We start from the raw sequence: 24,796 nt of genomic DNA on the forward strand, positions 1-24,796 counted from the left end.
CTGAGACTTGGTGCATCAAGCGATATGAGCAATTTTTATGACTCTTTAACAATTTTAAATATTTTTTTATGAATATATTCTGACTGACTTTTTCGTGAATTTTCGACATGCTATAGCATGACCTTTTTTTAACAATATGATAAAGGCTTTTTTTTTAAAGATTATTTTCTTGCATAGACACCTTTGTATTTAGCAGTGGATAGAGAGGAAACATGGGAGAGAGAGGGGGATGTGACATGTATCAAAGGATCTCCAGCCGGGATTCGAACCTGAGGCTGCTGCATATATGCAGACATGGGTAAACGGCATGCACTCTAACCACTCAACCACCTGCCTGCCATGAATAGGCCTTTTTATGACTGTTTTGGACTCACTACACTCAGATTTTGATTGACACGCGATATAGAAGCATATGTTAGGACTTTTACATCATTTTTACAACATTTTATGAATTTTGTAGATTTTTCACTTTTTTTTCGACATGCTATATATAGTATGACTTTTTTTTTCCTGAAAAAGTTGACAATGGCTTTTTATGGCTGTTTTGGACTCACTACACTGAGACTAGGCGCGTCAAGCGAGATGAGCAATTGTTATGCCTTTTTAACAATTTTAAATATTTTTTTATGAATATATCCTGACTGACTTTTTCGTGAATTTTCGACATGCTATAGTATGACTTTTTTTTGGGGGGGGGGGGGAATATGACTAAGCCTTTTTATAACTATTTTGCACTCACTACACTCAGATTTTGATTGACACGCGATATAGAAGCATATGTTAGGACTTTTACATCATTTTTACAACATTTTATGAAATTTGTTGATTATTCACTTTTGTTTCGACATGCTATAGTATGACTTTTTTTTTTCCTGAAAAAATTGATCATGGCTTTTTATGGCTGTTTTGGACTCACTACACTGAGACTTGGTGCATCAAGCGATATGAGCAATTTTTATGACTCTTTAACAATTTTAAATATTTTTTTATGAATATATTCTGACTGACTTTTTCGTGAATTTTCGACATGCTATAGCATGACCTTTTTTTAACAATATGATAAAGGCTTTTTTTTTAAAGATTATTTTCTTGCATAGACACCTTTGTATTTAGCGGTGGATAGAGAGGAAACATGGGAGAGAGAGGGGGATGTGAAATGTATCAAAGGATCTCCAGCCGGGATTCGAACCTGAGGCTGCTGCATATATGCAGACATGGGTAAACGGCATGCACTCTAACCACTCAACCACCTGCCTGCCTGCCATGAATAGGCCTTTTTATGACTGTTTTGGACTCACTACACTCAGATTTTGATTGACACGCGATATAGAAGCATATGTTAGGACTTTTACATAATTTTTACAACATTTTATGAATTTTTATAGATTTTTCACTTTTTTTTCGACATGCTATAGTATGACTTTTTTTTTCCCTGAAAAAGTTGACAATGGCTTTTTATGGCTGTTTTGGACTCACTACACTGAGACTAGGCGCGTCAAGCGAGATGAGCGATTTTTATGCCTTTTTAACAATTTAAAATATTTTTTTATGAATATATCCTGACTGACTTTTTCGTGAATTTTCGACGTGCTATAGCATGACCTTTTTTTAACAATATGATCAAGGCTTTTTTTTTTAAAGATTATTTTCTTGCAGACACCTTTGTATTTAGCGGTGGATAGAGAGGAAACATGGGAGAGAGAGGGGGATGTGACATGTATCAAAGGATCTCCAGCCGGGATTCGAACCTGAGGCTGTTGCATATATGCAGACATGGGTAAACGGCATGCACTCTAACCACTCAACCACCTGCCTGCCTGCCATGAATAAGCCTTTTTATGACTGTTTTGGACTCACTACACTCAGATTTTGATTGACACGCGATATAGAAGCATATGTTAGGACTTTTACATCATTTTTACAACATTTTATGAATTTTGTCGATTTTTCACTTTTTTTCCGACATGCTATAGTATGACTTTTTTTTTCCCTGAAAAAGTTGACCATGGCTTTTTATGGCTGTTTTGGATTCACTACACTGAGACTAGGCGCGTCAAGCGAGATGAGCGATTTGTATGCCTTTTTAACAATTTTAAATATTTTTTTATGAATATATCCTGACTGACTTTTTCGTGAATTTTCGACGTGCTATAGTATGACTTTTTTTGGGGGGGGGGGGATGTGACTAAGCCTTTTTATAACTATTTTGCACTCACTACACTCAGATTTTGATTGACCCGCGATATAGAAGCATATGTTAGGAGGACCAATGGCGGCGCAAGAGTATTTTTTCTGGTTCAACTACGGTGGGGCTAACTCATACGACGGTGGGGCTCAAATCAATGTCAGAATTTCAATATGAATATATAACAACACCCAGTGGCGCTGCCAGCCGGAATCCAGTAGCACTGGGAGGACTTTTTTTGAAGGTGGAAAAAAAAAATTGATGCTGCTGAACTGGGCCGGATGCAGCCGCATTTGAGAGGACGATCGCGCGTGTGTGTGCAATTAGCGTGTGTTGGCCCCTCTCCACTACACAATACAGCTCGGCTCTAGTCTCGTCACCTCTCTGCTGCTGAGCACTGTGGGCCGAGCCGATGCATGTCGCTCTCCCCGGGCCGGCAGAGTTATCATACCGTACTGTGCGTGCGTGTCCAAGCGTGTGTGTGCGTGCGTGGAGTGCTCACAAGCGTGCGCTTGTGTTTAGGTCGGGGATGGAGGGCACAAAAAACTATTTGCACTGGGGCCTATCACCATGATATACACTACTGATTTCACTGATACTGAAAACATTAGATTTTGTCTTAAAAAAGTATTTTTCCATTTGTTGTTGTATTTGCCGTTTCTGTGCGTACATTGAAATTGAATCCTGGCGGCGGCGCTGACAACACCCTCCCGCAGCTATAATCACGCACACAGTGAGAGAGAGAGACAGAGACAGCGAAACGTGAATAGTTACGTTAACAGCCGGGACCCAATTTAATCTTTTTTGGGAAAGTTTCTCATGAAAGTGTTGACTTTTTTTGGAAAGTTTCCCTTTTTTTGAGAAAAGTTTCTCATTAAAGTTTCTCTTTTTTTGGGGAACGTTTCTTCTTTTTTTGGGGAAAGTTTCTCTTTTTTGGGGGAAAATTTCACTTGTAAATGTTCTCTTTTTTGGCGGCAAATTTCTCTTGTAAATGTTCTCTTTTTTTTTGGGGGGGGGGGGGGGGGGGGGGGGGGGTTCTCATGAAAGTCTTTCATTCTTAATGATAATTTTTTCTCATGAAAGTGTCAACCTTTTTTTTTTTAAAGTTTCCCTTTTTTTGGGAAAAGTTTCTCATTAAAGTGTCGACTGTTTTTGGAAAGTTTCCCTTTTTTGAGAAAAGTTTCTCGTAATTTTTTTTTTTAATTACAGTATTTTTACAACAGGATACTATTATGATTTAGTATGACATTCTTGTAGTCTGACTTTTTGTGTTATTTTTAATACACACACTTACCTATAATTTTAGTATTCCTGCTTATACTCTATTAAATTGACATTTTTTTCTAAAATCAAAGTAATTTTCTACTGTACTTCAGTTAGAATTTGTATGATTGATTTAAATGTTTTGTCCCATTTCCCCCCCCCCCCCCACTAGGTGGAGCTGCTGCACCATATCCTGTCATTTCCTTGTGTTACACAAGAGACTGCAGAGGAGGCGGGCTATGCAGCAAGACCTCCCCTGTGGGCTAAGAGGTTAAAGGTCAGCTGTTCCTCTTGAGAGATTCATGGATGGAGGAAAAATAGTCCAGCAAAGACAAATTAAAGCATAACTGAGCTTTTGTTAAATAATTCCATGATGCTGGTAAAAAAAATATATATATATTTGGTCCATAACAGTTAAATGTTGCTTTCCACTGAGATCCACCATTTGTGGATACAGTACATATTAAACATTCTTTAATGCCGTATTTACACCAAAATAAAGCAAGCATTTCATCGTTTTTTTGTCATTTGAATACTAATCAGAATGTCTGTATAAGGGATTTCTTTATTTTAGCAACCCCCATAAACGAGTGTAGACCGGCCCGCGAATCTTGCAAAAATGTCTGAAATATGATTTACTTCAACTTTGTCATACAAAAAACAAGGTACACAATGTTTTCTTTCAAACATTTTTAACACTGTACAAAACGGTTCATATACAACATTTTCTATAAACTATTATCTTCAAAATAATGAACATTTGATTCATGCAATATGTCTTGGATAAGCTGTTTGGATAACCATGTTTTCTGGAGGAGATGAAGTCTGCATAGGAGTCCGTTGACTTCATGTTGGAAATGTAAAGAGCGGCTGGCTAAACAGTTTGCAGGTGTGGTTTGTACTATTTTTAAATTCTACAAATTTCTTGCTCAGGCTATTGATCGCTAACGCTTCTTGTTCATGGCCAGCATCAGTTCTGACATGAAGTCTCCACCTCCACCTCCTCCCCCACTCCCTCCTTGCAGTGATGGTGTTGTCCTCTTTGGCGGCGCAGGAGGTACCTTCCTCACCGAGCCAGGAGGCCGTGCTGCTGCTCTTGGGGCAGCAGCAGGGGGAGGCGGAGGGGGAGGTGGAGGTCCACTGCCTGTAACCATAGACTGAGGCGGAGGTAAAAACCCTGGATCCGGTGGTGGTGGTGGCAGAGACTGGTCCATACCCCTGAAACTCACTGGGGGAGGTGGTGGTGGTAGGGAGTTCAACGGCGGCGGCGGGGGTAGCATTGAACCAAAGCCAGCGGCCGGAGGAGGGGGTGGAAGGAAGTCTGGCGGGGCCTCTGAGCCATCATCCATGGGCGGCGGTGGTGGAGGAGGGAGGTTGTCCATTGCAGGTGGAGGCAGAGGGAAGTTGGTTGGCAGGTGTCGCTGGGGGAGAGCAGATCTTAAGGAACTCTTAGCAGCCAAAGGAGGTGGCGGAGGAGGGAGGACTGGGTCTGGAGGTGGTGGGGGGAGGAAGTCGGCAAGAGGTGGAGGTGGAAGTGGGACATTTCCAATGTCCTGAGAGAAAAGAATATAACATCAAGATATGTTTAGTACATGTAGACATTAATGTTTTGTAACCAAACCACTACATTAACTTTTACATACCAATAATAATTTTAATGACATTTTCATGGCATACTATTTAAGATTTTTTGACTGACAAACTTTACTAAGAATTATGACTTTTCATGACATCGTATACTATGACTATTTTATGCCACTTTAATGACAGTATGACTTTTTATTGACAATACAACATACTATACAAACTGGCACACTATACTATGACTTTTTCCCATGGGATCTGAGAATTTTACATCATTCTCTAACATTGTATGGCTTAAACAATACGAATCAACATAAACATTAATAAAAATATTATGAAAAAGTGTGAAAAGTGTCTCCCTCAGTGAGGAGTGTTGTACCTGAGAAACAGGTCTCGGTTTGGGCTTGGGAGCGTGACCGTTGGCCTGGCTTGGTGATTTGGCTGGCAGAGAAATAGAAGAACACTCAGTGTTACTTACTGTACAGTCAAAAGGTTTGAACTCGCATCACTACATCTGGGTGCTTTCACATGAGCGAGGGGCAGCGGGTGTGTCATGCTACCTTTGATGGTGGGTGAAGGAGTCGATGGATTGGAGCTGGATGGAGTGCTGCGGTTCGTCCACGCAGAGCTGACGACAGCCTTCATCTCTGCAGTTTTATAGTTGTCATACAGCGCCTTACCGTACTGGAAGTGCAAGAAACAAACCACGTGAGTTCTGTTCAAAGCAAGATTTTATCCCTACAGTATTATTACATGCAGAGGAGGGTAAATTTACCTTTGCAATCCGTATTCCGGTTACCCAAAGGTTCACGGACCACTCGTCATCACAGCAGAGGTACTTGATGTACTGAGACTCTTTTTGGATCTGAGGATGCTGGAGAGACAAATCCAAATGGTAAAGGTTGGTAAAGAGCCGACACGTTTCCCAGCACAAACAGTAAAGTCCCAGTGAAAGTGATTCCTAGCCTACTTCCTTTTCAAAACCTGGGGCCTACATTACCCACAATGCAATTACATTGCTGACAGCTCACTCATAGACTAAGACGTGCTATGCTAGTAGCAGCTAATGTCAAGCCTCAAGTAGAGATGAGGAGTTAGCTACATATTTTTTATTTATTTTTTTAAACTTGTAGTCTTCACTGAAATCACTTGCTACATTTACTCAACCTTTATTCACGTGTGCAGTGATACTCAACAGACCTGTAAACAGAGTTTGATCCATTTTAAGGGTACCACAAGGGGGCAGAGTCCCTCAAGAATCAGAGCATTAGCAGGCAACTCCAGTAGAATGGATGCTTTACTGGTATTTCTGTTAATAATAGTCCAGTCAGCATTTATGAACATGAACGTGTGCCACCGATTTCATCCTTAGGAAATAAGTAAGTGTACAGCAAACGTTTTGCTTTATACCGTTAACTTTATGGGTCTAACATTAATATTAGTAAACTGTTTTCCCCTGAAGATCATTTTGACTTCTCACATAATGTCATGATATCAGCAATACATAATGGGGATGGTTTCAGAGATCACCTCGGGCGGCTCCTCTGAATATCAAACAGCTAAATCATGAAGCTAATTTGTTTTGCTCTCGCCCTTGAATTGCAGCAATTTTTGGCAGCACATAAACATCACCCCGCCAATCTGTCAAAACACACCCTAATTGAACACTTTTTCAAAAACAGCCTCAGTTATTATCATATCATCTTCATCACCATCTACCACAATCCAGGCACAGCCAGGTCAGGTGACCATGTCCACTCGGACAGCTTCTTTCCCTTCGCCCTTGGCCAGCAACACCTTTAGCTCAAACCTTGAAGACTCTGTCTTTCACTGGTATGTAATTCAGATTCTTTGCCTCTCTAAGCTCTTTTTGCTTTGATCCTCAAACATGTGGCCTTACAGTATCTGCTGATTCAAGTATTTCACAGAGAAGATAGGGGAAAAGAAAGAAAGCAGACTTTCACATCCCTTTAAGATGATGCCACAACAGCTCATCTAAGTCAGCATTGTTTGGTCCTAAACGGGTACTTTTAATTTCGGGTGCTTTTACTGTCGTTTATTTCAAAGAAATATTAGGAACTGCTTAAAAAAATGTATCTTTCTTTCTCACCCTTTTTTCAGCTCGCCTCCTCTCACTTCTTCAAACTAAACTATTTATTGCATTCCTTATTTTCAGGAACGTAAGCAGTTGTGTTGCTAATCATACATTCAGAAACCTCCATGCAATATTCAATTCTGCATGTGTCTTGCGCCGTGCGATACGCAGTGTGATGCCTCTTAACACTCACTAGTAAAACAGCAAAACTGACGAGTCAAAAAACGTACTGTAGAATGTTTTGCTCAGTTAGAGGAAGTAGCAGCTCCTCGGTTTGTTAAGGGTGTGGGAATTTGTCTCAAACTGTTGTGATAGGACACCAAATTTAAAATGATCTTACCTTCAGAAAAAAGCAGAAGTCAGTCGGGGCTTTGTATTTGCCCTTAAAGTCTTTGCCATAGTAGACGTTTACGTTGTCAAACTGGACAAAACAGACGAGGTCACGGGATGACTGAAAAAGAAATGAAGGGATTACATTACAAACTGATGTGAAGAGTATTTCTCTGCCATTCCTTTAGTATACCCATATGTATATGCATAATATGCATAATACCCATATGTATGAATATTATGTGTGGGGAGTAAGACCTTCCAAGAAATCTAAGATATACATCAAGTGAAGAGGATTAAAAGATGTCGTTATATTCAGCCATGCATGTGGTTGATGAAGCAGAAAGACTACACACTAGCACTTTGTGGAAGAACAGTATATTTCTTAAGTGTTCAGTTGACATTTAAAAAAACTGGACTTTCATCTTTCACCAGCTACTAAAGGGATGCTGGACTAGGGTATTAGCTGCTGGATGTGTGTTTATGGCCTGTTCTTCGCCACAAAAAGATGTCCTCTTTTTTACCCCTGACCTTGGATTTCCCTTTGGGCACGTAATAAATTCCCGAGGCCCTCAGATGGAAGAGCCGCGGCCTCCAGGACTTCTTGCCGTCTTCTTTGAGGTGCATCACCCCCTCGAGATCAGGCACGATGATGGAGGTCCCGCAGAAGTTCTCCTGCAGAGGTGAGGAAGTGATGAAAGGGGTCACAGCGAGGAACTCCCACCGGGACAACTATCACTTTAAGAAAATATTCACTTATAGTGTGTGTGCACAAGTTAATTTACCTGTATTAGTATCTCCTTGTCTTTGTCATTTATTTCTTTGAGAGCTTTCTTATCCTTCTTCCATAGATAAAAGTTCTGCAGGAATAAAACAAAGTGGAGAAACTTTAACTTATGACATTCCCCCGTACTTTAGATAGTGAACCTGCTAAATATTTGACAAGGAGGGGTAAAAACCCTGCTGTACTTTTTCTTAAAAAATGAAAGTCAAATTCAGTCACAACATATTAAATATCAGAACAAAACGGCATCATCAGCATAAAAAACATCAGGTTTAAAGAAACAAAAACCTTGAACCCTCCACTTTGTCCCCGTGTGACTGGGCTAGTTTGATTTCATATCATAGTGGGTGTATGTTTTCACTGCGGTGAGAGGAAGCCCAGAGGCGAGTTCTATTTTTGTAGCTCTTGTCAAAAGTTAAAACTGCATATTGATCAGGACATACTGCATAAAACAGTTCGGCCTTTTGTTGGGGGATTCGGAAGACATGATGGAGTACTTAAGAATGAGAATATCTCACCAGTTTTCCGACCTGACTGTTTGTGTCTGCCAACAGACCGAATCCATTAAAGAGATTATAAAGGGTCCCATTATATCAACAAACATGCCAAGATCTCCATGTCTTTTGCCTGAAGCTGTTTTGTCTGATATATTACAGTGAGGACATACATGTAAGAGATCATCCTGCATGGAGGAAAGACATCTCATAATTCAGGGAAAGTAGCCAGATGGCGCTGAACTGAAACAATACGGAGATAGATTTGCACAAACCAAGACCAAGAATGTATGGGCCGGCCAGTGCTGGACTTTTGAGATATCACATGCACATCAACTTTGATAATTAATGCTTAAGAGAGGTATATACAGTTAAGGTGCTTTAAATAAGGGGACCAACCTGTGGGTTCTTGAAAACCTCGTATTTTTCGCTGCGCTCCTGAAAGAGGACTTTGTTCTCGCTGTCCCTCATCCACGCTAAGAGAGGCTCCACGAGGTTCTCATGGTCTTCAAATGTCCGTTCTGTCAAAAGAAAAGAAAACTCGGATGTCAGCAAACTGCTAGTGGCAGATTATCTCGTTAAAGTATTTGTGTTTTTTTTTTTACTTCTTTATTTGTAGAAAAATTGGACAATCTTTGGGAATGATCTAGAGTCCACATTCTTGTTTTTTTCCGGTGCTATTAAAGGCTGCTAAAGCCTGACATTTTCAAACTTGACACATAAAAGTATCACAATGTTAAAATACTCCATTAAAAGGTCAAAGATAGATTAGTGCATGGGTCTACACGTCACAGACCCAGGGGCAAAAGGGTCCCAAAAGTCAGGATTTAGGTCTCCAGACCAGAGGGGATTTCAGTTGATGGGAGCAAACCGTCGTATCATTTTCATTAAGAATATTGCATTTGTTGTTTATCAGTTGATGTGTCTGCTGCATTTTATGCATGTGGTGCAGTATAAAACTACTATATATAGTTCTGGGTTGTTGTGATGCATCATTTACTTTTAAAATTATACTTCTGACTTCCCGCCACTGCAGTAAACACAGCCATAAAAATACATTTAAACACTAATGCCAACACTCTGGAGACATTTTTAATCTTCTAAATTTACTCCCTCACATTGCGTAAACCAGAATCTGCAACGGTCTCGAACGTTCTCCACGTCCTCTCCGTTTCAGCGTTCCAACATATGGAAACAAATGCTTCACCATATGTACAGAATTTGGCTCGGTCGTGAAATCAGCTGACTTCGGTTCAAGTCAATTTCACAGCTGTACGATTGTCTTTTTCAAATGGGAGGAATTAAGGAAGGGCTCAATAAAACACAAGCCTCCCCATTTTGCTGGAAGGACTTTAAATGGCACTAAACCTCGAAAACGCATTAAGGGCACTTTCCTCCTCCCCCCCCCTCCTCATCCTCACTGCCCACCCACACACTGACATCCATAGATCCCCAGAATGCACTGGGCATTTGACTGTAGTTTAGCCATGGTCCCAAATTACAGGTTACCATCCAAGGCAGAGGTAGGCATTAAATAAATTGCTGCCAGGGTTCCAGTCTATAGTTTGACTATTACGATCATTAAATGGATAGTGTGACTTTGCAGCTAGAGTGAGTTATTCGGAGCAGAAACCCCTTTGAACTGCGCTAACCACATGGTATGTTTCAAAAGTGTGCATGGTGTGCACATGGGTTAGTTTTACAGGGAAGATTTGTTTGAAGATAGTGTTGCTGTCGAGCTCTGTGGGTGTTTGGGCATGACCTGCCGGGGCCTTTTTGTTGGAAAACATTAAAAGGTCTGCAACTACTGTTGGAACACAACACATTGTGGGTTTACGGGCATTTAAAAATGAACTAACACAAACCGTTTCCATTGTCAGGCTGTCATACTGCCGAGTTAGTCAGAGATGACACATGACCCTGTGCACCCCCTAGGCTCATACGTTTTGCGTGGGCGACATGCTTTAAATAAATCAGTGTGTCAGACAGCTAATTTAAACACCGGCTATCATTTGGTCAAAAATAAACTATGTTGACCAAAGGAAAAGACACATTTCCTCATTTCTTGTATAGGCTGGCAGGCAAAACCTGTCATTTTTGGAAAAAAGAAGAATGTAACACCCAGAAAGTAAAAGAGTGAGTTCCTCTTCTAAATTGTATTTACAGTAATGATTGTATTTGTAAAAGGTTTAAGAGCCCAGTGTGACAAACAGTATTACAACCTCAGCCATAGCCATTAAAAAAAATAAAATTAAAATCTTCAAATTTATGTTTTTGAGAAGAAGTTATCAGCATTTCAGAGCCAAGCTACAATTCTCGGAAAGATTTCTGTAAATGTTCTTCCGTCACAAGGTATTTGTAGTTAACAATCAAAGGATATGTCTGGGTAAATCATTTTCTTAAATACAATTAAAGCCAACAAAAAAACACTCCGACTAATAACGGGTTGTGTATTTTGTTTCTGTGTGCTAAAGACCCCTGTTATTGTTGATAAACTATTAAAAACACATGAATGAGACTCGCCACTGTAGTTTATTGTGAGTTAATCCCATATATGGGTAACATGACCCATGTGTATCAATCCGCTGCTGAAAATAGTCCCCACAACCTACTACAGTGCCCAGCAGATATTACTTATTATTTTTTTGGAGAATTATATATATTTATGATTCATTTTGAAAGATTTACCACTTGACTTGGTTGCTGAGCCACAGAAAGGGCCAGGAAGTCCTGCAAAATTGACTTCTAATGGGATTTATTGAAAATGCAGACTAATAAATCCAGGCTTATCCTTTAATTTAGTGTTTCACAGCGCAGCTTGCTGCATATAAAATTACTTCAATATAATTCTTGAGCAAAATAATATTGACTTGCAACGTACTGCTCAGAGGTTAATGACTTTAACACCAGGAACTCGTCAAAGAGTTTCAGGGCGGCGTAAAATGACTCCCCAGTTCATGATACGACTGGTTCTTTAAAAATATGAATTATCTCCGGAACAATCTGATGAAGATGTTAGAAAACAAAGAAAACAGATGGTAATGAGCGGCCCAAGAATCTGATGACGGCGAAGTCCGGCAGCTGAAGTAAATATAGCACAGACGGCCCAGTCAGAGGATTGAGATCATAAGGCTCCTATTTCTGTATGACGGAGGGGATGACTGACAGTGTCCGATACAGCAAATTAAACCCACCTGTCTACACTGTGTGTGTGTCTGGGAGAGAGCGGGATAGAGAGAGTATAGGAAAGAGGAGGAGGAGGAGGGAGATGGATAGAAGTAAGACCAATGTTTCATTGTGAGCTCGCTGCAGTACGGCTGCCATCGAGCCAATAAAAACACAGTTCATCATCTGGACCTGAATGAAATATCCCCGCACATTGTGTCTTTAGTTGACAATTCATACAAAAACACACCGAAGGCTTATGTTGTCAGAGTCTATATTACCACTGCTGCGTTTTTCTGGTTCTGTTGATATATTTGCCACCCAGCTCCCTCCTATTGCAGTGGTGTTTACTCACTACGCTCAGACTTTGCTCGACATACGATACAAGGGATTTTTATGACTTTTTATTCTTTTTTACACCAATTTATCAATTTTTTTCAACAGATTTTTTCATGAATTTTCAACGTGCTATACTATGACTTTATAATTTTTTAAGTTTATTCCAAACTGCTGTCGATGTGCCCTAAAGGATTTTTTTATATTTTTCCAAAAAGTGAGGCAAATCTCTCATAAAATGACCACAGATTGAACCACAATGGTGCTACATCAACTAGTGACATTGAAAGCAATGGGGATTGTTGATGGATTAATCTCTGGTCATTTACTCCTGTGAGTAACGGCCTACATTTCCCATCAGCCCCACCCAGGTTACAACACTTCCACATCTGCATCTGCATAACATACTTACATATCACAATATATTGATATATGATTCCACTGAAAGATAAAAATCATCATATTGAGGCCTGATTTGAAAAACTTTAATTAAAAAAAAAGTTTTCTGCCTAAGTGAGATGGTTTCCTGTCATTTTTGGGGACCATGAATCTCAAAATCAGCGATACAGCAACTGAAAATAAACTTTTTACCCTGGGTTTTCAGTAAGAATGTTTTATAGCATCACTTATTTATACAAATTAATTCATCTCATGACATGCTATGCTACACTGCGGGAACTCACCGAGTTGCAGTTCTGGGTTGGTCTCACACAGGCTCCAGTCCACATTGCAGTCACAGTGGGTCTTCTCAAACAGGTTGTCCAGAACTTCCCTCACATTCTGCCTCTCGTCGACCATCAGAGTCTTGGAGCTGCCGTCATTCATCAGCACCTTCACCACCAACTGTCAGGAAAAAGCCATTACGTTAGCGCCGTACGCACATGCTAACATAGCATGCTAACTTAAGTCATTCTGGTCACATCAGCAGGCACACTGTCATCAGCCGCATTGCTAAATACACAATAACATAATAACAATTCTTCTGGAAATACTTTTTAAAAAGTTATTTTGTTCTTTATTTTTCAACAGAATTTTATGATATGTGTAAATAAAATACACACAAGTGAAGATTACTCTGGCTGCTGTTTGTTGTCCCTCCTCCCAACCCTTACACCTCTGTTTCCAGTCTTTCCACAAGCAAACAGTCTCCTAGCTGTAGCTTCATGTCTGATATTAGAGTGATATTGATCTTTTCATCCAACTCCCAGCAAGAAAACTTATTTACCAAAACCTCAGCCTATTTATTGAGGTGTTTTTGGTTCTAAGATGAGGTTTTCTGTATCATCTAAAGGAAAGATTGAAGTAAAAAAAAAAGGTTGTGGACGGCAGCAGGTGTCTCTAAAGGCTGACATCAAATCAATCCTCGAAGCCCATGCAGCTTGTTTATTATCCGGTATAATTGGAGGCTATGTCCTGTAAATGGTTGTTTCAGTTTCCTAATGTTAGTTTTACTCGGAGCATCAGCACTTCTGTCCCTCCACTCTGTTTCCTCCCCATTGTATTTGTCTCTTTTTTGTCGAAGCGCCTCCTTTTCCCAAATTGGCTGAGATTAATTTTGCTCTGGAGCGGAGCAGCACTTTGCTCACAGGCTCGTATGGCCTCACACTTCCTCTTTCATCTGTAACAAATCCAGCTTTGGGAAACTGAGGAGTTTCACCAAGGTCAGCCAGCTTGTGTCATAAAATGTGGGTTTTTCGGAGATGTTATCGCAAGAGGATTTAGAGTGTTAAATCACATGTTCCCCGGTCTCGACCCGTGGAAAACAATATGGGTTTGGCATGCGGTTGAATGAAACGTCACTGGATATCAAATTATTTTTCCTTTTGGAGCAATTGCTGATGCAGTGCAGGTATCTTCAAAATACATGATCCACATTGATAGCCTGCGGATCATGAACCCTGGGGGCCTCTGACGGTTGCACTGAAACTGAGAGTGCACCTTGCTCTACTGGGCCTAACAACACTTGGACAGATGTTCCTGTGAAAGTGGCCGGTGGTGTTTCCTCAGCATCACACACACACACACACACACACACACACACACACACACACACACTGAAAAGCTGTTTTTGCTGCTTCCCTTTAGATTATTCTCAGAATTAGGGTTAGAATTAATGCAACTGCACCCAAATCATAGGACTTCTCTGCCAAGCCACGAGTAGAGGTGTAGAAACTGGCAGTCGTATCATCAGCCACGTCACCTATGATAAAAGTTTATGCAATTGGCACCGTGCGGTTCTATGTAAAATGACTTCTTTGGAGGAGAAGGTTGCGTGCAAGTCCACATGTCAGCGCTTTTGTTGACTGCTTTGAAGATGAGAACGTGTCCACACGGCACCCCGAGAGGGGAAACCGTGCTGTCCTGCACGACGTTGGCTGGATGAAAGTTTGACATCCATCACTGTGATTGATGGCTCCTCCAAAGGAAAAGAAAGAGCCGTGCTATCTTTGAACATCACGTCTTTTTAAGGTGACGTCTATGTAGCCGTAATTCACCGTGCTTTTTAAAGTCCACTGTTGCCAATGGACGTGAGATCAGACGAGGACTCCTCGGTGTTCGGTTGCATTACCTTTTTCACTTTAGCTTCCTTGAGTTTCTCCAGAGCGAGCTTGATTTTGTCTGCTTTAATCTGCGCCTCGATTTCCTCCTATATAGGACAAAAATAATATGTTATGTTAAGTTATAATGGAGTAAAATAGAATACATACTACCACAATGTCATTGTGTTACACCTACATAAAAATTGGAGCCATGTTAGCCTTTATGTATACGTGAAAGTATGGTATCACTGTTCTCATCTAACTCTCAGGCATTGCTTAATAAGGGTGCTGGTGGTAAATGAGAGGAAAAGATGTAACAGCCGAGTTCATTTCTGTAGATGTTCTGCTCGGTCGGTGGAGTGTTTAATTTAAATTTCATGACTCCCCATGTGTGGAGCGTGCATTGAGGAATTTCATTTAGGGACATTAGATCCAATCTACTAAATCTCAATTAGCAGGGATTGGATACCCTTTACTTCGGCTTATAACTCGGGTGTGTGTTCTTGTTTGAAAAAAATCCTGCCCACGGTGCAGTTTTAATGAACTTGCACACCTCCACCTAACAATGACACATTCTCTGCCTCAGCACAGCTGGTGTTTTTACCTCTGAAGGATGAGGTAACAAGCCCTGCTAAAGCAATAAGCTCCCGTCTGGACATGCCCCCCCCCCCACCCCACACCACCACCACCACCACTGCTACATCTTACCTCTCCAACCTATGGTATTGATCCTGTTACTCTTTCCTGCCTCATGGCTGTATGTGTTTGATCCGTTCCAGACAGACTCACGGCTGTTTCGCCTCACAAGGCTTTGTAACAGATGCCTCCGTCCAGGAACAACTTTGCCGTGATCTCACCGCCCAACTGTTATAAGAGCAATACCACTCTTCCCAAGTTCCCCAACGACAAACAGACATCACTAGGAATGTATATTCTGGGAACTAGTGACACGACACCAATAAATAACAGAGATTATGACATTATTGCCTCTCTCTGCATCATGTGTCAGCTCTTGCATTTACTAAAAGGTCATTGCAGAGATGCTACTGTCTTCTTAGAAACTGCACACTAGCTGACTCACCTTCGTGGGCTTTGCATCCTGAGGAGGCGGAGGTGGTAAAGGGGAGGCGGCGGAGGAGGCCGGGGTGCTAACATTGCTGCCGGTGCTGCTCACTGGTGATGCAGGGGAAGCGAGCGAGTAGTCAGGGCGGGTGCTCGGACCCTTGGGCGGAGGCAGCGGCAAGTCAGGCGAGGGCGGTGATGTCACCTTCAGGTCTTCAATCTGCGCCGCAAGTTTCTCTTCCGACGCGTTGAGATCAGCCACCAAATCGGCCATGAGCGCATCCAAGTCGGTGTCTTCCAGTTCATGGAGGGACTCTGATGTTTGAAGAGAATACGTTTATTCATTAAGAACAACAGGAAAACGTACGATAAACAGTTCAAGACTTGAGGTGTTACATTTATTTAAAAAATATTTGACCACTCAATGAATAGTTAAGCCTTACTTCCTTTTTTTGTAATGACATGTGCTTTTTCTCCTTAACCTTAAGATCTGTCTTTCTTTTTTACAAGTTCCTCGCTTTGTTATATAATAACAACTTAATGGTAACATTTATGTTTTATTGTACATGCTCCCTTCCAAATTAATACATAAATACATAGTTCAAATGAAGGCAATTCTTTAATATCATTCCTCATTCATCTCCACTTGTTTTCCTGAAGTAGCCTGCTTTTTAAGATCATATAACTGGTCATATTGTACACCTATTATACAATATGCTGACAAAAAGTTCAGAAAATCTATTTCTTCATATTTTTATATCAAAATCCAATATTTTTTTTACTCCTGGAAAACAAAATATGATGTGCGCTTCCATCAGCTAGTACCAACCAATTCCCACCAATACCATTACGACATCCATCATCAATCACACTGCAACCACGACTCCCTCTGAGATAGAGAAGGTCGTGAGCTAATCTTTTGGAAGAATCAAATCAAATTCCTCCCGACGTTTTGTCCTGTTTCAGAAAACCCTCTCAGACTTTAATGAGATACCATACTACTAAAAAGGCAACGGGGAAAGGACGACTTAAATTACAGTGTTAATGACACCAGATGCTGCAACCTTGCTTCAACATTAACCTGCTTGTTATACAGCCCATAAAAACCAAAGGCAAACACTGAGTAATTAGCACGTACAATGACCTCAGTCTTATAAGTGATCACCCCTTGAGCCAACAGTGAACAGTAGCCAGATCCACTGGAGGGCTACCGAATGTTGTTTTTCTCCCCACCCCAACGTCACTACAGGTAATCCAGATAATTTAGATAACAGATGAAACATGCGATAAATATCCTGCCCTTGCACAGCGGCTCTGCTGTAAGTAAGTCGTGGTGAACACCAGCTCTTTGTAGTCATACACACACACAACAGACAAAATGTTAAGTCACCATTCAGGTCAGTGAAGCTGAAGGATAAGTTGACTTTGTTGTCGGTGCTGGGGGGAGACGCAGGAGGTACCGTTTCCTGTCCGAGACTCTGCAGGGAAGAATGAACAAGACGGCGTGTTTATAAGAGGCTGGATATAATATCTGTGCAGCCACAAGACCCCCAGAGGCTCAGCGAGTTAATCCACAACACATTCTGAAACACAAACTGTCCACAAACATTATGTAAGGAGGTTTAATGTTTACACGTCTAACGTTACATCTGTTTTTAGACGTCCAACAGAGCTCCTATGTGTTACATTAAGCTCCTCCGGGCACACAAAAAAAAAGGGAAGTGATTTAAAATGGTGGGTTGAGAAAATAAAACATCAAAGTGATCAGTGGGGTTTTACACTAAGACCAAAAAAATGTGTAATCTCTAGTCGACTCATGCCATTTGACCTCGCCTCCAAAGGAGAGTGTAATTGATGGTTGTTAGATGACCACAAAGAGTGTTTCCCCCGCTGCGTCTGTTGTGTTTGCCGGTCTAGAGTGTCTCGGTGATCGATGGTGGGTTTTAGTGAGTGTGTCGTGCCTCTAAAGAAGAAAAGTCTATCTAATAAGGTGAGGGAATTAACCATGCAGCCTGGAGAAAATGTGTTGTTGGCTTCAACATGTCATTCAAAATGAGATTTTGTTGCAAAAGCAAAAAAGGATTTGATGCACTTTACCGTGACGACAAAAAAAGATAAGTTCTGATGGCATATGGGAAATTTTAGAACGGGCCAGTTGGGCTTTATATAACGAATACAATTAAATGATATAATAAAAAAGAGGCCTATAAAATGAAGTGAAACCAAAAGGTTAATGTTGTTCCTCCCTTAATTTCATACTTACTTTTTTCAGTTCTTTTTTAATGTAATTTCTTTTTTAACTGTTTGACTTTCCCCCCGCTCTTTCTTTAGTTTAGTTGAGCCTGCTTTTATTCCTGCAACTACATTTGTAAGTTCACTTTGCTGCTCCAAGCAGTGGATACACACTGTAAAATATGTTGGAAAAAAATGTTCATAATAATAGAAACATTCCAAAATGTAAATCCTTTGGAATACATATTTTACATCGCATTATTAAGACTACTATTATATTATATATTATATTATTAATATTTATTTCTGTCCCAAAAGGAAAAATAAATTAACGAAAAATATATAAGAACAAAAGCACCTAAGAAAAAGCTGGAAGCAAAAGCCTGAAGATGGAGAGTGATATGCAAGAATAAAACTGTATGACCATAGTTGTCATGACAACTGTAAAGCTCACCTGAGTGAGGAGGTCCATCTCCCCCAGCAGGTCACTGAACATGGCGTCAATGTCATCCATCTGTTAAAAGTAACAAAAAAAGTGTCAGACACACAAAAATAAAAGTACTCACAGATCAAACTGCAAACTATTGACAAAAACTGACTGTCCTTTTGGTTGTCGTGTGAAGGACAGTGAAGGAATGTGTGGAATGAGGTGAATACGATGTGACAGGACTGTTAAATACAGTGCATGTTGCCCAGCCAGTGGTGAGACGCGGTACTGCTACTCGACTTTGAAGAGTGCACAGATGGAATATGCTCCCTGAGGCTACGTTATCATCTCCCCCCAGACTGAGCGAAGAAAAGTATGAATATAACATAACTTCCAGGCATTGGTTTTCCTTCTGAACTTGTTGTGTCTTGTTGCACATGTTGAACTGGAGAGCGCAGCAGGAATTCAGTTTTGTATTTTCTGTCAGATTCAGTTAAATGTGTTGTTTTTTTAGACATACGATCCTCCAGCTCACCACTGCAATCAGTCCTATAATGTCTTTAAAGACAAAATGATGCACTTACATTATATGAATACAATATACAATGTTTTTTCCATCATTAATTATGATACCACCAAATAATTTCACATTATGCTAAAAGCAAATGAGAACACTGCATGGTTGCAAAAAATCAGACAGAATAAGAAACTATCTACAATAATAAAATATGCATGCTGAATTTCACGTAGCTATAAATTACTGATCAAGTCTCAAGATTCATACACTTGACAGCTTCAGATTTATGTTGTTGAACTCTGACATGGACAGAAAACTTCACTTTAGATCTGGAATTATGTACACAGAGAAAACGTTGTGATGGGCTAGAATGTGCAGTCAAAGCTGACTCCCTGTTTTCTTGAAGTGGAACCTGCACTAGGTCAGTTTCAATGGTGCTTTGATGGGTTTTCACTTTGCCACTTCCAGAAATGCACCGTGCTATATTTGCTGCTGCACAGCTCCATTGCATGTCAATGGTCCAGTAAACCCTCCAGTAACTGAGCCTTAAAGGAGTTCAATATTCCCATTAAGGACATTTCTACACATACTAAGTATGGCTGGTGTAACTGCTGAAGCAGTCTGGTGATCATCAAAGGCCCACTGCGGTTCTGTGGTTCTGCTAATGAGTGGCCCTTCCTGTCAGTCTTGCCAACGCTGCTAAAGTAATTGGAAATAGGAAATTAAAGTTTTTTTAGTTAACACTTAAAATGTAAACCACACCTTGTTTCAGTATCCTTTTTGGTGTTTCGTTTTGACTCTTAATAGTGTATCAGTTGCAGCTATTGGATGGATTGCCTTTAAATTTTGCAACAGCATTCATGATCCCCAGAGGAGACACCCCCCTGACTTTGGTGACCCCCTGACTTTCCCTCTTGTGCCTCCATGAAGTCGACAATTCATATCCAATAAATCTATCTCAACAACATTTTGGTGAAAACATTCATGGTTCCCAGATGACGTATCCAAATGCTTGTGATCCAAACAGACCTCAGAGTAGCTATACATTTTGTTTTTTATTGGCTTCCCTGTTAGTGTACCATGTGTACCATTAGTGGTTCATCTAAAAAAAAAAAAAAAAAGCTCCACCCATTCTTTAATCTCATTGGTTTAACTCAACCAATGAGATTTTCCCTTCCTCAGAGAAACAAAATAAATCTCCAATCTTCACTTGTTCTGCTGTTATGGTACATTAGATGTGAAAATATTATCTCTAACAAAGTGTTTTCATTCATCACAAGCAAACTTAAAAAAAAAAAAAAGAAGAAAGAAAAAATGTGCGATTGATTTAATCAAAAGCAAAGAACAACAGCCGGAGTAAACCCTCAGTGTCTGATTGCGTTCCAGGCAAAAGTTCATACAGTGCTGTGACATGATGTTTCTCATTTGAATGCGAAATGGATCAATATTGTTCCAAACATCTAACAGATGGTGTGTGTATGGTCTGAAGCTTGAGGAAGAGAAACTGTTCTGAATTCATAAATGGGTTTGTGCAGATTACAGATAAAGACTTGATGCTATCGCACAAAGTATTTTGAGTGAACGTCACTGAGTGACACACATTCATTTCCACGTGACGTGTGTGTGTGGGTCTTTCCAACTGCTGCAGAGTGTGGGCCCACTCCTCCATCCCCCTCACAAGAATGGTTTGCCCCTAGGAGGAAGTGGTAAACGGTGAACTTCCTGCCCATTGCCGTGTCGAAATCGAGTAGGAAATGGTGACACGAGCAGCCACCTGCGACTTCAGTGCTCCAGTTTCCTTCGCTCACATTGTGTCACGAAAAATGTTGTGACGAAACAAAGCATGGCACACTGATAACAAATATCCTGATCTACTTTTAACACAAAACTGCTATTGCAGTCTCAAAAATGCAAAACTTGATATAAAAGCCTCATTATCTTAAAAGAAAAATCTAATAGAGCCCCTTCTTAATTATTTCCATTCCCCTCCTCTTCTTGTTGTTCCACATTTTATTTGGTGTTATGACGACCGTAATGCAACAGATCTCGCCGCAATGACCACATTGTGATTTTGGGTCCAAGTCCGCCCCCTTTGCTCAACAACCACACGGACCGCGTAAACACTGATGCCACTTTCAATGTGCATTTTTTTAAAAAGTCACACAAGGAAAGAATTAGCGCCAAGTCAGGTCACTCCCGACAGCTGCTCGCAGAGCGTTAAATGGAGCGCTCCCAAGTCTTAGACAGCGGAGAAATCAGAGAGGGTGAGCGGAGCATTTGTCAGACCTTGAAAACAAACAGGCGTCTGCTGATGGAGGCAAACGTTGCTAACCTCCCCCCCCTTCTTTTTTCTCTTCTTCCACACATGAACTCGTGGTCGTAGGCGTGTTTCACTCGACACGTCAACATTAGACTTAAGCAAGGAGGCCTATTACACTTCTTTTTTTTTTTTTTTACATTTGTAGGTGTGGCCTTGCAAACACAACACAGAGGAGAAGAGGTGTTAACTTTAAACCGCATCATTACAACCATATTGGATGCATGCAATCAAAATCTTGAGAATTAACTGTATTAGCTTGATAGATCCAGCAGGTGATTAGCTTAGCTTAGCATAAAGACTGGAAACAGGGGGAAACAGCTAGCCTGGCTCAGTCCAAAGATAACATAATTATGTCTACCAGCACCTCTAAAGTTTATGGCTGATTTTATTTAGGCTAGATGTTTTTTAGTTACTGTTACTGTAAGTTACTTTGATCGGCATCAATCTCCTCATCTAACCTTTAGCAAGAAAGCGAATAAGCTGATTTCCTCACATGTCCAGTCCTTCATTGAAAAAAGAAGCCCATGGATTTTTAAAAAAACTGTCTGGAGATATTAGATATGACATGGATCTGTTGTGAAATCATGCAAAAGATTTCTATCAGCGATATTGGAGAAGCTTCATAGTTGGAAGGGAATGTTTGGGCTGACTAATGCTATTTGAAAGAAGCATTACTGATGCATTAAATGCTCTGATGTGAGCCGATTTTTCCATTTTAATCGAACTCACTGATGACAAGTGTAGATTTTCCCGTAAAGTGAGATGGATAGAATAATGGGATGATTTCACTTCCCGTCAATATCTGCATTTTAAGGGAAAACAGAGAGTTGGTGAACTTTCACGCGATACTTTGGACGATGTGGCAGCCTGAAGGAAGACAATCACAAAAGTATGTCGCCGTCTCTTTGCATCGATTCTGTGTTCCTTTGCAGAAACCGCTCTGAAAATATGCAATTTGTCAGCATCTATAGATATTATTGGAAATGCTCGGGGCTCGGAGTCTGGCGCCTTGTAAAAAACGCACTAGTCTACTTCTAGTGTCCAAAGAAATTAAAAATGAAAACATATAGCATGCATTCCTCCAGAAAACAAATCCTGAATCTCAATTTGGCTTTTTAAAAAAACAAAACATTTTTCTATAAATCTACGCACATGTTATCTCAAGTTTCAGACGAGCAAATGGAAACCAGACAAACACTCTGAGTGGCCGTATCGAAGCCCAGCATGTTTACCATAATGTGCAGAAACTCCCTCTCTTACTCGGCTCGGATATCTTCACTTCGGCAGATGTGTTTACAGAAGTGGATGTTCTCTACTGTAAAGAAGGCAAATTAGGGTTTCGGCAGCGGAAACAAAGCACCGAAGGGCATAAAAAACTTAACTGACATTTAACAATACACACGGCGGTACGTGTGTGTGCCGGAGGGACTTTGTGCTTTTGTGGATATCAAATATTGACACAAATTTCCACTAAGGTTGTATTTACATGTGGAAAAAATAATCCCTCAACCTTTTTTTTTTGGCTGCACGAGTCACTCGACAGTCTGTCTAAACATACTGCACGCTGCAGCGTTTTCTGGCTTGACAGCAGTCAAATACAGAAAAACTGTCAACTCAAAGTTTTTTACTCCAGCAGTCCAGAGAGACGCTTGAAATGATGTACAGTTTATAAGTAATTAAGTCCACTTTTTAGTGATTTAATCTCATCTCAAAACTCCCAAATGTACAAAATGTTCCTATCACCGGTGACAGCACTATTAGCTTTAAAATAAGAGGCCAAGCCTATCGGTTTCATGTGGTTATTGAGTCATACAGCAGTCTGAAATGAGAGCCGGGTCCACCCAGATGGAAAGCAGACAAGAGAATATATGAACTAACACCCTTTTCATTATATTAGAATAGCCCTAATGAAGGACTTATCAACATACAGAAAGCTCATTAAGACTTATCTTGTGAGTAGAAAAACATCTTGGGTTACAATGGCCGTTTTGCGTCGTCTTTTTATCGAGGAGGAGGCTTTAAAATCATAAAATTTGGCAGGATGAGATTTTTTGCCTGTGTTATCTGCATTGTCTTTCCAGCTGGAGCAGAAAAATGTTTTGGCTAGTCGGCCCAGTCGACAAAAATCCACAAAGACACACACACAGTTAGACACTAAGAGGAAAGGCAAGGGTGTTCACCATGAACTGAAGCCACAGAGATGCAACTCACCTCTTCGACTGTGTTAATCCTCGTATCACCAGTTAGTCTCAAGCCTCACGGACATCAGTTCCACCCTGGACTTATTGTTCTCTAATGAAGCTCAACACCAGAAAGCAGTCGCTCACACAAAACGGGCAGATTATGGGTGTGTGGATTGCATCTGACTCTTGACTGTTGACTTCTTCCTGCTTTAATGCGGAAGTTCAGGTCGAGACCTGTCACTGCATTCCTTCTGAGAGCTCAACACTTTCACAACAGTCTTGTCTGGGCAACGCTGGCCCCCCCACAACTGTATGCTCCCACTGTGTCAAACGTGGAGCATGGAGAGCACTACTGCCGCCCTGCTGATTGACAAGCAATTGAGTAGACGGTGAAGCATTTGTAAGAAATAAAACAACAAAAGCGAGGTCACAGTGGGATCGGGAGAACGGCTGATTCAGCACGAGGAATGCGATGGTTAATAATTCACCCCACGGAAAGGGATTTACAGCAGGACCTTTGACAGGAGTGGTGATATGGCACGTCACAACACCAGACTTCACGCTGAGCTCCGAATTCCTCTGAAAAATATGAATCACATGCTGTGCAGCTTCTGACTAAAGGGTCTGAGGCATACGCTGCTTTTCACTTACACCCTGTTGGTTTGTTTTTTTCGTCACTTAAAATCAGGAAGGATTTCTTCAGACAGTGGTGTGGTGCAACGAGGTCTGCTATTCTGGGGGTGGGGTGGTGGTGGGGGGGCTCTTATCTGACCAGGCAGACACAGATAGCTCTATTTATTTGCATTTCTCCTTGAGTCTACCTGGGAGGCCAAAGAAAAAAATTATTATACTTTTATTAATCCCCCTTCAGTGTGCAGAGGCGTCAAAATATTTGGAAGAGGTCACAAAGTAGCAAGGAGTGAAGATCACGATGCTAAATTATGCTTCAGAGAATCATTTTCAACTCCTTAATCTGTTTATAAAGGCAAATATTGCTTTACATTTGCATTATTTTTGCTTTTATTAGCAATTCCGTGTGCTATTTTCCTCCAAGACCAGCCTCAGTCCCACTGGTAAAGGCAGAGATCCCGACACCACACAGTGAAGAAAGACGGGGCGAAACCAAATAACCTTGAACGCTTCCAAGAGCCTTTCATGACTCGTGATGTATTAAACCAACGTGCCGGGTACAGGCATGTGTCAGGGGTTGACAAACAGATGGACACCGCCGGCAGCCTCCCATTAGCTCCATGCATCTCCTAGGCACGCACACGGCGGT

General features: G+C 40.9%; 1 protein-coding gene across 1 annotated transcript; it reads right to left on the bottom strand.

Moving 5' to 3' along the window:
- Nucleotides 1-3,825: 3,825 nt before the first annotated feature.
- Nucleotides 3,826-23,729, bottom strand: apbb1ip (amyloid beta (A4) precursor protein-binding, family B, member 1 interacting protein). Its single transcript, XM_084034110.1, has 14 exons — nucleotides 23,546-23,729; nucleotides 18,525-18,584; nucleotides 17,229-17,316; nucleotides 15,858-16,153; nucleotides 14,806-14,883; nucleotides 12,920-13,079; nucleotides 9,135-9,256; nucleotides 8,243-8,317; nucleotides 7,989-8,132; nucleotides 7,468-7,578; nucleotides 5,808-5,906; nucleotides 5,593-5,716; nucleotides 5,412-5,473; nucleotides 3,826-5,001 (listed from the first exon to the last, which is right to left on the bottom strand). Exons 2-14 carry the CDS (start codon nucleotides 18,582-18,584, stop codon nucleotides 4,393-4,395), a joined length of 2,028 nt encoding a protein of 675 aa, XP_083890236.1. The 5' UTR covers nucleotides 23,546-23,729; the 3' UTR covers nucleotides 3,826-4,392.
- Nucleotides 23,730-24,796: the final 1,067 nt, after the last annotated feature.

Source organism: Eutrigla gurnardus, assembly GCF_963514095.1.
Source record: "Eutrigla gurnardus genome assembly, chromosome: 18".
Classification (NCBI taxonomy): domain Eukaryota; kingdom Metazoa; phylum Chordata; class Actinopteri; order Perciformes; family Triglidae; genus Eutrigla; species Eutrigla gurnardus.

What these genes read in the sequence shown, in the direction of transcription:
- apbb1ip (XM_084034110.1), bottom strand. Translation starts at nt 18,584, where the DNA reads ATGGATGACATTGACGCCATGTTCAGTGACCTGCTGGGGGAGATGGAC. An exon ending in AGATGGACCTCCTCACTCAG is followed by an intron (nt 17,317 to 18,524) that starts GTGAGCTTTACA and finishes TCTTCCCTGCAG; the next exon opens with AGTCTCGGACAGGAAACGGT. An exon ending in AGGTTTTCAAGAACCCACAG is followed by an intron (nt 8,318 to 9,134) that starts GTTGGTCCCCTT and finishes TTATTCCTGCAG; the next exon opens with AACTTTTATCTATGGAAGAA.